Here is a 15,973-nt window from a genome sequence, read left to right on the forward strand (position 1 = left end):
TCTACTTGGGATACTCTCTCCCTCTCTCTCTGTCCCTCCTCCTCTCTCTGTCCCTCTCTCTGTGCACACATGCACGTGCACATGCTCTCTCAAAGTAAGTCGCACACACATGCACGTGCACACGCTCTCTCTCTCAAAATAAACTTAAAAAAAAAAAGCAAAAGAAATGCCAAGGGAAAAGGTAAAAAAAAAAAAAAAAAGACATTGCCTGAGTCTGAAATGAATTAAACTGTGGCATGGATTTTTAGAAAAGAAAGCCTATTTACCTTAACATGTGTAGCACTCCTTTGAGTGACACAGGTTTAATGACATAGAATTACATTTCTTACTCTAGAGGTATGAACATATTACATGTATAAATGCATTTTACTGATTTCTGTGTATAGAATCAACTAGAGTCAAAGAAAAACCCACATATAGTAAAAATGTAAAATACATTATAAGTCTTACCAACTGAAAGAAAGTGGTATATAGGTAGAAGAACTTGAAAGATGAGAGACAGAAAAAAGATGGAAATATATGGTAAAAAAATCAACAGATATTATCTAAGGTTGCTGCATCACCAGATAGAATTAACTGTGTTATTTAAATTTATCATGGTAACCATTGTATGATCTAAAAATAATAATGAAACTAACAAAAATTGGGGGATGAAAGGGAGCAAGGACAGAGAAGCATCATAAATATGCAAAATTCATTTTTCATAGCAAAGAACCACAAGATATTGTCTAAAGGTGATAATCAAAAAATAAAAACAAATATGTAAATTAGCACCATGGACATCACCACCATAATATTATCTAAAAGTTTCGTGTTATGGTTGGTGTAAATAGCACCAAGTCAGGAGCCAAGAAATCTAAGTCCTAAGCTTTACTTTTCACTAGCTATGTATAGTTCTCAAACTGTGATCCTCAGACCAGCAGTGGTAGCATCTCCTGAAAACTTGTTAGAAATCCAAATTATGTGGCCTCATCCAAACTTACTGAATCAGAAACTTGGAGTGGGACCAGCAATCTGTGTTTTAGCAAGTCCCCCAAATTCTGCTGTATGCTAATGTCTGGGAACAACTAATCTAGACCAGGAGCCAACAAACTGCAGTCCATGTGTCAAATCCACTCCACACCCATTTTGTAAATAAAGTTTTATTGCAACACAGCCACACTCATTGGTTTATATATTATCTATATTTGCTTTTCAGCAAAAACAGCTGAGCTCAGTCATTGAGGCAGAGATCATATGGCCTGCAAAACCTACAATATTTACTCTCTGGTCCTTTACAGAAAAAGTTTGATGGCCTTCAACCTAGAATATTCTGACTGGTAATACTGAGTGCACATCATTACTAAATGCAATTCAATGTTTACCATCCCAGTGAAGTTGTATAGATTATTCAATCAGAAAGGTACTTGTGCTAATAATGTCTAGAGTCTTTTAATAATATTTTAATAAGGTATTTTTAATAAGGTATTATGGAGTAACTGAATCCTCCTACCCCAACATTCTCAGGACCCCTTAAACTAGTAAGTAATAAATAGTAAAGAACCATGTAATAATTGGTAAATCAATAAATAGTATAAAAAATAAAATAAACAGCAAAAGTCAACACCCTCTGTGGCTCACAGAGTTTTAGGAAACATTACTGACCACATAATGACTTGTAGAGGGCATGATGAGCTGCTTGCTCTCCATCAAAAGCTTGATTTTTAAAAAGCAACATTCAGGGGTGCCTGGGTAGCTCAGTCAGTTAAGTGTCCAACTCTTAGTTTCAGCTCAGGTCATGATCTCACGGTTCGTGAGTTTGAGCCCCAAGTCGGGCTCTGTGCTGACAGTGTAGAACTTGCTTGGAATTCTCTTCTCTCCGCCCCCCCCCCACCCATCTCTTTCTCTCAAAATAAATAAATAAGCTTAAAAAAAAAAGCAGCATTCACATTTTAAAGTTAATACCACACCCAACATCTTGCCCAATTTCGTCTCAATTCTTCAGACCACCCCATCACCAAAACAACCCACATCACATAATAAATAGATGAGCCTATTTGTTAGACTGTGGCAATTATCTTCTTTATAACTGATAATACCACTGAATAAGGCCAAATTCCAGATATTTACAACCATTAGCACCCATAAATTCAAGCAAGAGGCTGTGCTTTGAATGTCTAAAGAAATCTAAATTGAACATATCGGAAAAGGGAAAGTAGGCTCCTATCTGAAAAGGACAGGTGACACAATGCAGGATAGTTGAGATATTCTAAAGCAAATGAACAAAGAAAAGCCATTATGCACACACTAGCTCATCCTACTGGTGAGAAATACTGTCAGACTCCTAGTCTTACACAGAGAAGGACAAGAATCTAACATATTAAATGTTTTTTCTGCCCTCTGAACTAATTCATTCAAATTATCTTGGCCTATAAGACTTACTTGCCAGTGTTACCATTTATTCACAACAAATCCATGGGGTGCTCTCAAATTTCAAGTCTTGGTTGGCTGTCTAAGGTCTGGTCTCTCAAGGCATCCTTTCTGAGGGCTCTGAAGCAAATCCACCCACCCTGGGCAATGCAACAGGCCAACAAGACTCCCCATCCTGGACCTCTATCCTTAGAAGTCAAAGAAATGGTTCCATCTCCCTGACTCTGAGGAGCAATGCCACAGCCAGCCCAAGAAATAACATACCTCACCCTTGCCACTCAATCAAAGCAGATCTTTTCCAATTAATGCTATTCAAAGCCATTTAAAAACAGGCGCTTTTCTATTGCCTCCATAAGTAAGAGGCCCAGAATGAACTAACTTCATTGGCGGGGCTAGTTTCTAAAGCTGACAAATTGTTATATTCATTCAGTGTTTTCATTTATTTATTGTTTGTTTGTTTGTTTCTTTGTTTAGAGGGGAAAGGGGCAGAGGGAGAAAGACAGAGCAAATCTCAAGCAGGCTCCATGCCCAGCTCAGTGTGGAGCCTCACACAGGGCTGAATCCCACAATGCTGGAGTCATGACCCAAGCTGAAATCAAGAGTCAGATGCTTAACTGGTTAAGCCATCCAGGCGCCCCATTCAGTCTTTTAATACAAAAGAGAAACTCTCATTATAATTCACAAGGCAAATAGTTGCAATGTCCTTCTCCCCTCCTTTCCTAAAGTAGAAATGCCAGACAGCATTCTATCAGACAGCATATCATAAATGAGGATCTGACTCATCTCAAAGACTATTAATCAGACTTTATGGGAGGAAAATGGACATAGGAGAATTCTTCAAACTTAAATAGGTCTCTCAACAAATTCATTATAGAAAAGGTCCTTTAGAAATAGTAAATAATCAGGGATGCCTGGGTGGCTCAGTTGGTTAAGCATCTGACTTTGGCTCAGGTCATGATCTCACAGTTCATGAGTTTGAGCCCCACTTTGGGCTCTGTGGTGACAGCTGGGAGCCTGGAGCCTACTTTGGATTCTGTGTCTCCTCTTTCTCAAAAATAAATAAACATTTTTAATAAATTTAAGAAATAGTAAATAATCATAAAATTCACCACTGTTCTGAAACGTAACTGTTGTACTATCTAATAAAAGTACTTTCTCCAATCCCTTTCTTTTTTTTTTAATCTTTTTTTTTTTAATTTTATTTTTGAGAGAGAGTCTGAGTGGGCAAGGGGTAGAGAGAGAGGGAGACAAAGAATTCAAAGCAGTCTCCAGGCTCGGAGCTGTCAGCACAGAGCCCGACGCAGGTCTTAAACTCACAAACTGCGAGATCATGACCTGAACCAAAGTCAGAGGCTTAATGGACTGAACCACCCAGGCGCCCCCCCCCATCCCTTTCAAATAATGAACTCAGAATTGGACTAAAACAAAGAAACTAAATAGAGTAATTCAGTAATAAAAATCCATGCTGAGTTATATAAATATTGATTTTGAGAAAAACAACTGTGATCTAAAAATAGCTGACCTTCTCAGTTGTTCATAATGTTTTTACTAATGCCTTTTCAAACTGCTTGGCTACAATCTGTAGCCACAGGAAACATGTTTTAAGTGACAATATCTTACATAAGTAATACCTCTGAGAAACTGACTCCTAGGTTTATCCTGTTACTGTTATAAGATAGATTCTGAAAACCCTTAGTAGTATAAATACATAGCAGATGGTACCTGATAGGCTAAAGTGAGCCCTCAGTTGTTATTGGAAACATAATGGTGACGTGGCAATGATACTTTTTATATTTTATATATATTTTAATACCATGAGATCCATGTGGGAAGATTTATAATTCAATGGTTATGTATTACATATAATTCACAAAGGTACCCCAGAGTCAGGGAAGCTCAGGAAATAGAATTTTTGGCTTTTATTGCATTTAGAGAGAAGAAATACAGAACTATGAAGGCAAAAGTAGAAGACAGGGTGCTGCTCTCGTTCTTTTAACTTCCCCACATGCCCCAGTACTGCATCTTATCCAAAAGCTAAGCCTGAGTCCGCATTTTCTTCCTCACACCTCAAGTGTTCCTTCCCTTTGACCACAGTGTCTCCCTATCAGCACCTAGCACAGTGAGTTTCACCCTTGGCTGCACACTGGGGTCACCTGAGTTGCTTCCAGCACTACTGGAGCTCAAGTCACACCTTGAAAAATTCTGATTTTAGTCTTGTCTGGACGTCAGGATATTTTAAAACTCCCCAAGTGATGCTAATGTGCAGCTAAGATGGGAACCACATCCTAGCATACTTTTGGAAAGGAAGAGCCAGGCAAAGTAATGAAATAAAACAAGATGAGACAATGAAAACCAAAATGGGGGCTCAATCCCACATGCCCAGACAAGCAGTAAGATCTGTCTGGTAGTACAGTTCCTAAAGCCGTTAGTTTCTCACTCTCCCCCTCCCCCATCCCAATTGCCCCCAACGCCTGTCCTTTCTGTCCATCCCTTTCTACCCAGTCCTCCTGTCAACACGCTAGCTCACACCCTTTCACTTTGCGCCCATCCGAGTCTAGAAGCCCTTAATCAGTCTCCTGCCTCCTTTTCTTGGCTCCATCTGATCCACTCTGCACACCACCACCAGATTAATCTGGTTGTCATTCCCCACCTCAAAACCTCCAGCCACCTCTTCCTGCCCGTTATGTCTAAACTACTCAACTTGGTGGGAAAGGCCTTGCCTAGTCTGTTTCCAGATGTCTTTCCAGCTCTCGTTTCTCACTACTGAAAAGGAGCCTCACTCTGTTCTGATCAACTTGGATGGCCAAAGTTCCCCAAACACACTTTTTAAGACTTCGAAAACCAGGGGGGGTTGGATAGAAGTCAAATATTTTGCCCCAGCTAGTGAGCAGTAGAATGTGGATTGTGTTCCAGATTTGGGCTGTGTCCAGAACTCTTAAACACCACCTTATTCTCTCCTTCTGGAATGTTGCCTTGCATATCTACCTGTGGAAATCCTACCTATCTTTTCACCTTCATTCCTAAAGCTTTCCTTGTTTTTCCTGTCTGAAGTGACTTTTCTCTCTTCTGATCTTCTATAATACTTTGTTTGCATATTTCACAAGCTATCATGACAACAGAGTCATGTGATGAGCTTCCTGAGGTTCAAGACATTGTCTTATGGCCTTGTTGGTCCTTTATAGCACCTAATAACACCAACCACACTGTTGGCACTCAGCAAAGATCTAGTGAAGAATGAGCTGCCGTGGGAAGCTTTCTTCACTCACCCAACCCAGCCACAATGAGAGGTCCCTATTAATTTCAGGCACAGAGATATCCTTTCCCCTTTCCTGCCATCCTCCTCTTCTAGTACATCAATTCTTGTTCTGTGTCATGAGCCCTCCATCAACTGCCTATAAAACATTTTGCAACCTGGGAAGGGCTCTGTTGCCTGGTTACCACTGTAAGACTTAGGAAGATGCATATTGTGAAAATAGGAATCATAAAAAACAAGGCTGGTTTCATTCTCTGGAACCTGAAATGGAACCTGGAAAGCAAGGTTCATGTCAAATTCCCCTTTTGGGCCTTCTTACCCATTGTCTCTGTTTTATGTGGAAAGAAAGAGGGGTGGGGCTCTTTATGTTGAAAGAAAGAGGGGTGGATATGAGCAAATGCCAAGAAGAGAAAAGGGGAATAACTGGTCAGACAGCTATTCTTTCTCAAGAAACAAACAGCATTCTAGGAAACTAAAAAACTTCCTATTTGCCAGAAATTATATAAGGAATATAGAACAGAAAAAAAGACATCAAGCCAAAAAAACAGCAGCCCCTTGTTTTGTCTTATCTTCTACATCTAGGAGATAGGGGTTCTACCCCTCTATGCTTCTCTCTACACTGGTCCAGATAGCACTCAACGTATGCTTCTCAGTGTGACTCAGAAAAGGCTACAAGTACAAGACAAAAACAACCCATTTGTTTAGCATATGACTGCATCGGGGATTCAGTAAAATTCAACAGTGAGTTTTAACCAAATATAATGAGAATAGGTGGAGGCACTTCCACCTGTTGCCCACCTACCTGCTCAACCCTTTCCTTTGCAGCTCCCCATGGAAGGAGAAGTTGCTGAACTGATGGGTGTCATTATTTTGGAATGCAGTTGAGCCAAAGAGGGAGACCAGGTTCAACTCCCTACAACCCAAGGAGGTTAAGGCAGGAGTGAGGACTGAGTTCCTCTCTCTCTGTCAGCAGCCTCCCTCTCACCCTATAGCAAATACTCTTTTTTTTGATTGAAATGAATTCTATCAGAACTGGAAATTCTACCAACAATACTTCTGACACCCTACTATGTGCAGGGCACACTGTGCTAGAGCTAGGGCAAAAAGAAAAAAAAACAAGAAAACAAAACAAAAGCATTTGGTCCCTACTCTTGAGCCATTCACAGTCTAATGGGAAAGGCAGAAACAATTTCCATATACTACAGTGTTATATAAGAGCTAAGCTCAGGTGTCTATGGAAATTAAGAGTCTGTGAGAGCGAAACTGAAGTTGGGGAAGGATTCCTTGAAGAAATGAGGTCAGACTGAAGGCTGATGAATGTGTAGAAGTTAGATAGGCCAAGAAGGATGGGAAAGGTCTCAACAGAGAGAACCACATGAGCACAGCCCAGAGACACACACAGCATCCTTCCTTCAAAGCAACAAAACCCCAAATCCTTACGCATCTGCATAACACATACCATTTTCAGGGATCAAAGGAAGAAAGGAAAGGAATTGGTTACATATAATTTAAGCAATAAACTTTGAAGAAGTGCATTAAAAAATAAAATCCATAGCTCTCTCTGAGGAAATATGAATAGTAATAAACAAAAACAAAAATAAATCTTTTAGAGTGGCTTTGGTTAAAGCAAATAACTCAACTTCCTAATCTCCACAGGCGGGATGAAATTGCAAGTGGCCTTTCAATGACAAAGCTGGTGTTGACCCCGAAATCACATGAGGCAGATGGAAGACAAGCTAAACAGCACACACATGGCCGTTGTGTAAATTCCTAACCTCACAGCAATTTAAGTAAGAGATGACATCATAAGCCCTATAAACCCATGGAGGGAAGGGCCTTTCCTGGCTGGAGACTGGACACAGCACTATCAAAGAGTTGGGTTTGGGCCTCATTCCCAGCTCTATCTTTGTCTGTAAAATGGTTCATCAATATGAACTCTGTCCCACACTCCACCCCTTGGAAGCCTGGGTATTGACTGACTCAACTCGATAAAGGTGTAAGGCTCAGGCCAGAGAAACAGCAGATGCCCAAAAACATCTCTGTCATATTCTCAGCTACAAGCACAGTTTTTATTCTCAGCCTTTGTTTTCTTGCTCTGTGCCTTAGATTCTCCATCTGAATATGGAGAATTCCTCCTTATTTAGGGAAGAAAAACTAAATAACTCCTAATATGGCTTGACCTCCTTGAGAAATGGTCATGTGTCCCAGATGACAGGCCCTAGGAAGCTAGAATCACCTTATTCTACTGCAATAAACCTGAAGGGGCAGATGCAGCATTAGCATGTTCAACCAATGTTTCATTCACTCAACAGTGTTTACTAAGTACTTCCTATGTGTGAATCATAGTCAAAACTGACATTGTTTTCTAGCCTCTTCCCCTATCCCTTGTCTGTGAGGGATACATCAGAGAAACTGGCCACGCTACATACCAGCATGGGCTGCACTCAGCAAAAATTCCATCTCAACCCAGCCCTGTCACATGGGAAATTCAGAATAAACTAAGTGACTGGGAAGCCAGCAAAACGCTGTGTTCAACTCACCTGGGGATGCTAGTCAGGTAGGTCATGACATTCAGGAAGTCTTCCTCTGGGATGTGTTTGAACCCCACAAACTCTGGAAAAGTGATGATGGGGGCACCGTCTTTCCCTCGGCCTCCTGCAACAAAAATGGGTGGTCAAGATGTTAACAAAATGTTTTCATGTCACATCTCTGCAGGTAAGCGACTTTGATTAATGTCAAGTGGGGAGATACATACTGGCCTTCCCCTTTTCCATCTGTATTATTTCAGACTAGAAAGTGGGAAGGCTGACATGGAACTATTTTGAACAAGTCTCCTCTTCAGGCTTGCTCAAGTGATATTGTGAGAATTCAATTTTTAAATCCTCTGAAGACAGTTAGTGTATAAAAGATAGTACTAATTTAATTACTTCAGCACAAGTGGAACAGTAAGTAATGTCAATACAAATATATAATATTGTTCTTAATTTTTGTAGTCAATAAATGTCAAAGGTAAAGCATGGTGGTCAAGTGAGTTTTGTTCTAAAGTCAGCCTGGTTCAAATCCTGCTCTGCCACTTAATTTCTATGTGACTTCATGCAAAGATATTTCATCTAAATAGGATTTTCCATAAATATATATACATATATAATAGGAATAATATTTTTACCTACCTCTAAAGGTATTGTGAGGATTAAGTGAGAACATATATGAAAAACACATTAGTAGAGTGCTTATTACATATAAGTGCTTAATAAATAGTGACCATTATATGGTTATTATTATTACAAGGAGGCAATATTATATTTATTATTATTACAAGGAGGCAATAACCACCTGCCCTTCAATAACTTACCAACAGGGGTATAAAACATCACTGTAAGAATAAAAATGTAAAATTAATATTTAAATATTTAATCCAGGGGCACCTGGGTGGCTTAGTCGGTTAAGCTTCCGACTTCAGCTCAGGTCATGATCTCACTGTTTGTAAGTTCAAGCCCCTCATTGGGTTCTGTGCTGACAGCTCAGAGCCTGGAGCCTGCTTTGGATTCTGTGTCTCCCTCTCTCTCTCTGCCCCTCCCCCACCCATGCTCTGCCTCTCTCTCAAAACTGGATAAACATTTTTAAAAAGTTTTTATGTATTTAATCCATTGGAGCAGAGGCCACTAGATTAAATTAAATGGATTATATTTCCTCATCTCCTTGCAGCTAGATGCAGCTACATGACTGAGTTCTAGCCCTGTGGTTCTCAAATTGTGTCCCAGGTACCCAGGGAACCACGGTGAACTCGCAAGAACATCATTAATATTTTAAATGTTTGAGGGAAACAGCAATAGTTGGCATGTATCAGACAACATGCATGCTACTAGCTTGAGGTAGTTCAAAGTTTCAACATTAAATTGCACTACATTCTTTTGAAAGTCATTGCATCCTTGTGAAGTTGGGGTTTTGGTGACTGCTGAGATAAAAAGCAAGCGCAGTATGAAAATTAATATAGAACAGGAAACAAAGGTGGTGATGTCCAGTCTCATTCCGAGATTCAAGATTATTGTAGTTACCTAAGAATGAAATGTAAACATTACTTTTTCTTTCAATTTACATGTATTATTTTTTCAAACAGCTACCAAACTGTTAGGACATACAGACTTACTAAGTGATTTTAACTGTTAGGTATTGCTTTTGGCCAAGAAAGACTGTGAAAATACTAAGATAGACTGAGATATGTATCTGAGACTGAAAAACTAAGCACCAAGAACTGAGTAAATTGGGGAATCTATGCCCTCCCTGACAGGATAGGAGCTGAATTGCTGAGAGCACTGCCAGGTTATGTCTATGGAGGGAAACCACTTTAAGAAAAATAATGGCTCCCAAGAGAAGCCAACTACAAATGACTGCATGTATTTCACATATGTAATGAAAGAGGTAGGGCAGGGTGTGGCTTAATGACAATTGTGTGATTAAGAAGGGTGTGGGATCAATGAAGAAATTACAGAAAAGGGCAACTCAGAGAAGCAAATGCAGGTCATGTCTTGTCAATGAAGCTATCCTAAGGAAGGAGGGACCTGGCCTATCATCATGAGAATCTAGGCCAGTCTACCAGATGACAGTACCATTGAGGTTATCCAATCCACTCTGCTGCTCTGAGTCCATACCTGATAAGTATCTTCTGATTATACTCTGACTTTCCATGTAAATTTCTTCCAAGGCAAAAAACGTGCTGTCAAGCACATCATGAAAAAATTTTCATCATGAAAAGATTAAATCAGTCTTGTAGTTTTCTATACCAGTCTCTTTTAGGTATTGTTCACGTAGGGTTAGGCTCTCAGAGACCAATCACAATGGAATGAAACTGTGTGAGACTTGTCTGATGACTAGACATTCTTCTCCAGGAAGTAGCTCCTTAATAATTCTACGCGTTTATTTTAAATTAAAAAAAAAAGTTAACTGCATATTAAATGTTTGTCAAACTTTGACTTGGAGATTAAGATGCCTCATTATGCTGACTGAAAACAACTTAAATCAGGATACTATCAGCTTTCACCTCATATTTTTCCTCTTTGCAGTCATACAGCCATAGGAAGTCTTAGATGAATGCAAATTAAGAGAATTTACATCTCCAGTAAGGCTAAATTTAAATGCGTTATAACACTGTACTAATTGCATAGCCAATATTTGCCAAGAAAATGGCTAAAACATTTCAAGGAATCAAAACACCCTAAAAATATTCATTAAGGCATGATTATACTATTTAATGATTGTCTTTTACTGTTGATTATAAAATAAAGCTCTTCACACCTAAATGGAGAAAGATAGGTGGAGTGTTCTTGTATCTTGGTTTATACCAATACTGAACACCAGAGAGGCCCAAGGTTGACTGGGGACACCACCTGCGGTTGAACATTAAACGTGACAGACAGAAGCACCAAGGAAACAAAGCTAAGCCTCCAGACAGCCATTGACCACCCACACCAAGGCATTTGGTGCCACCTTGTGAGAAAATGTGGAAATGCAAAAGGATGAAAGCGTACCAAAGAAGCCCTATTCAAGGAAAATAAAGAACACCAAATTACTTGGAAGTAAAATGGTGACTTAAATAAAATAAATTTCAGTACTCCTGGTATAACTTTTACCTGTTCACTAAATGGAAGAGGACTAGGTTTACTGCAGAAAACAGTAGTGAGTACTTGAGAGACATAAAATTGTTCCTATGAGGGTCTGAGTGTTGACTGGCACGGAGACTTCTGTCCTACTATAGAGGAGAATTTGGAATGCTAGCAAATCCTATAGAAGATGGTGAAGACCAACAATGAAAGAGAGAGTGAGGCAGTTAATGCTATTTGCCTTCCAATATCCATTTTCCTTTTCTCTCCCTGTCAAAAAAAAAAAAAAGATTTCAGCTGGGAAAATGGCAATACCACTTCCTGGGAGGCACTTTAGAAAACTCAGGGCCTGGGATACCAAATCATCTGTCCTACATAATATTGTCCTACATCCTGTGTGATTTCTGAATATCTTAATAGAAACTCTATGTAAGTGAAAAATCCATTTATAGTGATATTTATAGTGATCAGATCCTATAAACCCAGTTTTATACATAATAATAGAGGGTTTTTTAATATTTTTCCATTTTATTGAGACATAACTGACACAATTAACAATGTATTAGTTTAAGGTATGCATATAATGATTTGACATATGTATACATTATAAAATGGTGACCACAATAAGTTTAGCTAATACCCATCACCTCACAAATCACCTTACAATTTTTTTTTCTTCAGATCTATTCTCTTGGCATTTTTCAAATACACTATACAGTATTGTTAACTATAGTCACCATGCTGTACATTACATCCCCAGAACTTAGTTATCTTATAACTGAAAGTGTGTACTTTTGACCACTTTCCTCCATTTTCCTCACCCCCACCCCACCTCTGGCAACCACCAATTTTTTTCTCTGTTTCTGTGAGTTCATTTTTTTAAGATTCCACCTACAAGTAACATCATAAAGTATTTGCCTTTCCTTATCTGACTTATTTCACTTAGCATAATGCCCTCAGGTCCACCCATGTTATCACAAATAAGAAGTTATTTTTATATTGTTTTAATATATACTAAATTTTTCAAGAATGCAACTACCCTACACATTCAAGGAAGTTAATACTTACTTTGTTCAGAATTTATCAACTTTGTTCAGAACTGTATCAACCATTATTTACCCTTTCAGAAAACCGTTACAGTAAGGCTACTCGGGGTGTCTGATCACCTATACCACACCCCAGCATTTACAGCTATCACATTCATGGTAACCAAGCACCTGACTACTTTATTATTTTTTTCTAGTATAGCTAGAAATACATATTGAAATACATATTATTTTACTATGTTTATTTTCCTTTTATTTCTCCTTTATTGCTCTCCTTTACATTTTCTTTTTTTCTTTTTTTTTCTGTATATACATAAACAGGGGGTGGCTATTCACCCTCTGTGAGCACACAACTAAACTACACTGCTAGCTTCCCATGCTATTAAATGTATCTACGTAAGCGATCCAGGTTCAAGTCAATGGCGTATGGTGCGTGCTGTTGTTGAGCCGAGGCTTTTTTTTTTTTCAACGTTTTTTTTTTTATTCATTTTGGGACAGAGAGAGACAGAGCATGAACGGGGGAGGGGCAGAGAGAGAGGGAGACACAGAATCGGAAACAGGCTCCAGGCTCCGAGCCATCAGCCCAGAGCCTGACGCGGGGCTCGAGCTCACGGACCGCGAGATCGTGACCTGGCTGAAGTCGGACGCTTAACCGACTGCGCCACCCAGGCGCCCCGAGCCGAGGCTTTTAAGAAGCAGTATGCTCTCTTTTCCCTGTCTGCTTTCTGGATACAAATCATAAGACAGCCATAAAACGGATAATAGTAATGTAAGCCACAAAGTGAAAGGAATCTTCATGATGAAGATGGAGAGAAATCATCTGCTGACCATGAACATACATGTTGAACTGCTCCAAGAGAAATAACTAAATTTCTATTGTGTTTGTTTTGAACTACTATGCACGTTGGAGTCTATTTAGTATAGCTGTTCAGTCCACCCTAACTAACACAGGTCATGGTATCCACAAATTTCAACTCAGGATAGTGGGGGCAATACAAATCATTTGTTATAAAAAGAAGGATTTGGACCAACATGATTGAGAACCATTTCTGTAGTCTACACTGCTCAGTACAATAGCCACTAGACATATGTGGTCGTTGAGCACTTGAAATATGACCAGCCCAAATTGAGATGAACTGTAAGCGTTGAAATACAAACTAGATTTCCAAAACTTAGTGCAAAAAAATGTAAAGCATCTCAACAATAATTTTGAATATTGATGACATGTTGGAATAATATTTTAGATATATTGGGTTAAATAAAAATACTATTAGAATTAATTTCCTTTTTGCTTTTTTAATATGGCTACTAGAAATTTTAAAAACACATATGTGAGTCACATTATGTTTCTATTAAAAAATACTGCCCCCTACACCTTCTTGCACTGGTTCTCATTTCCTTGATGCCAAGTTACTAACTCTATCTCTGATTTAGATATAAAATTCTGATCAGTTTCTTAATGTGACATTCTTCATTGTTTCAGTGAGAATTTCCCACTTGCCCCTGGGAACTCCATCTCTACCAACCCTAGGCTCCACTGGTGGACTCCATAAGCCTAAGAGTATTTTATGCCTTCATTATTGATTATTTCTAAAAGATGGTATGTGAGAGAGGCAACTTCAGACAATGATTCCAAGGGGGTACATAACCATTAAAATAAAAAGAAAACGGTAATTTCTTTTAATTAGATTCCTTTTAATCCCAAGTATTACGGTAGAGATTGATGAATGACTAATTTATAACCGACCTCCTCTCCCCAACCACCTTCCACTGTAGCCATTTAAAAGCTAATGTTTGCCTTTTCTGACTTCCTTGCTGGTAGAAATGGCTACATGACACAATTCCAGGATGAGACATAATCAGAAGTCTACCAAGAGCTTCTGGGAAAGTTTTTGTTCTCCTGGCAAAATGGACAGAAGAAGCCAGCATTGCTCCTTTTCCTTCTTCCTGCTTTGGACACAGACTTGATGTGTGGAGCTACAGCAGCCATTTTGACATTAAGACTAAAAACAAGAGAAACATCGAGAGAACCACAAAGATGCACCCTTAATGTCATTGAGCCACTGGCCCAATACCAGGAATTTCTACTTTTGGGCCTCTGTTATGTGGCTTAGAAAACAAACAAACAAGTCCTATAGGCTAGGTTCTCTTATAGCCAGATACCACATGACACACTTTCCTTAAAAGAACCCACTTTACCAATGAGAAGCCTGAGGTTCACAGCAACAATCTAATCATGTTGGAATGTGAACACAGAATTATCTGAGTCCAAAGCCTAGAGTGTTTCCACCACATTAACCTGCTTATATTCTCTTGTTTCCTAGCTAAGCCCTAAATTTAGAAATATCCCAAGTTCACTGGGAACATGCCAGTTGTCTTTCAAGTCAAGAGCCAGCAGAGGCCCAGCCCTGGTCACTATCCAATTCCTGCTGGTGGCCCCTGTTCACAGACCTCACCGTCCAAAGGCTTCAAACCATCTGGCCACAAATCTGGGTCATCCATGGTGCAGTGAGTCCCTGCTCTCCCACCAGCCATGGGAGCACACTCACGGAGCACAGCAGGCCAGGCAACTGGGGCCTCACTGAAGAAAAATCTCCATCCTGTCCTTCCCAGCATTCCTGGTTGATGGGGCCCCAGCTCTTTCCAGAGCTCAGTGAAATCTGCACAAAGTCTGCAGCTGGGACATCCTTACCCTGCTTGCCTGAATCAGGAGAACTGCTGTGACCCTGAACAGAGGCCACAGCTCGGTGGCCACAGGGCTGAGAAAAGACCTGAGTGCAGAGTTTTCTGTTTTACAGCTACACAGGTACCCACAAGGGCCTCATTGCTGACATTGGCTGCCACTGGCAGGTAACGATGAAAAGCAGGCCTAGTAATTCCAAGAAAGTGCTGACTCAGAGAACTTGATATTCTTGGCTACTGATATTCTTCCAGACTTGCAATACTGCAAATCCTACCACAGCTAATCCATGCTTCTCTCTCATAGGATGGGGAAACTTGAGGCAACAACATGACAAAAGAAGCTAGAAAATGAAAGGATTGTCTTTGCCACAAAGTGACTTTCCTAAAGCAGAGGTGTCCTCTTGGTCCAATGTGTGTGTTTATAGTTCAATGTTCTACATTAAAGAGTGACAATTAGGGGTGCCTGGGTGGCTCAGTCGGTTAAGCATCCGACTTCGATTCAGGTCATGATCTCGCGGTTCATGAGTTTGAGCCCCATGTCGGGCTCTGTGCTGGCAGCTTAGAGCCTGGAACCTGCTTCAGATTCTGTGTCTCCTCTCTCTGTCCCTTCTCCGCTCATGCTCTGTCTCTCTCTTTCTCAAAAATAAACATTTTAAAAAAAATTTTTCTTAAAAGAGTGACAATTATCTCTATTACTGACTTCGTTGTGACATCATACACCACTTCAACTGTGAGCATAGCTTTGGTTCCTTATACAAACTATATCATACTGAAAACTATCCTTTGTAATATAATCCTAAAATAAACATTTCTATGGGATTAAAATATATCAGGAAAAATACTCATACAGTTGGCAGTTGCAATGCTAATAAGCATTTTTCATACACTGCATCTTTAATCCTCCAAGTTATGATGATCCCACCCATTCATTATACAAGTGAGGAAAGTAAGGCTTAGGAATTAAGTTGCCAAAGAGATGCAGCTGG

The 15,973-nt window shown here is 39.6% G+C and overlaps 1 protein-coding gene across 1 annotated transcript in view; it reads right to left on the minus strand.

Annotated features, from left to right (window-relative positions):
- The window catches only part of MCF2L2 (MCF.2 cell line derived transforming sequence-like 2), a 260,479-nt gene that overhangs the window by 207,034 nt on the left and 37,472 nt on the right, over nt 1-15,973 (minus strand). Inside the window, exon 3 of the mRNA XM_030330026.1 lies at nt 8,203-8,317. Within this exon, the coding sequence (XP_030185886.1) occupies nt 8,203-8,317 (115 nt within the window). The remainder of the gene's footprint in view (nt 1-8,202; nt 8,318-15,973) is intronic.

This window comes from Lynx canadensis, chromosome C2 (assembly GCF_007474595.2).
Source record: "Lynx canadensis isolate LIC74 chromosome C2, mLynCan4.pri.v2, whole genome shotgun sequence".
NCBI classification, from domain to species: domain Eukaryota; kingdom Metazoa; phylum Chordata; class Mammalia; order Carnivora; family Felidae; genus Lynx; species Lynx canadensis.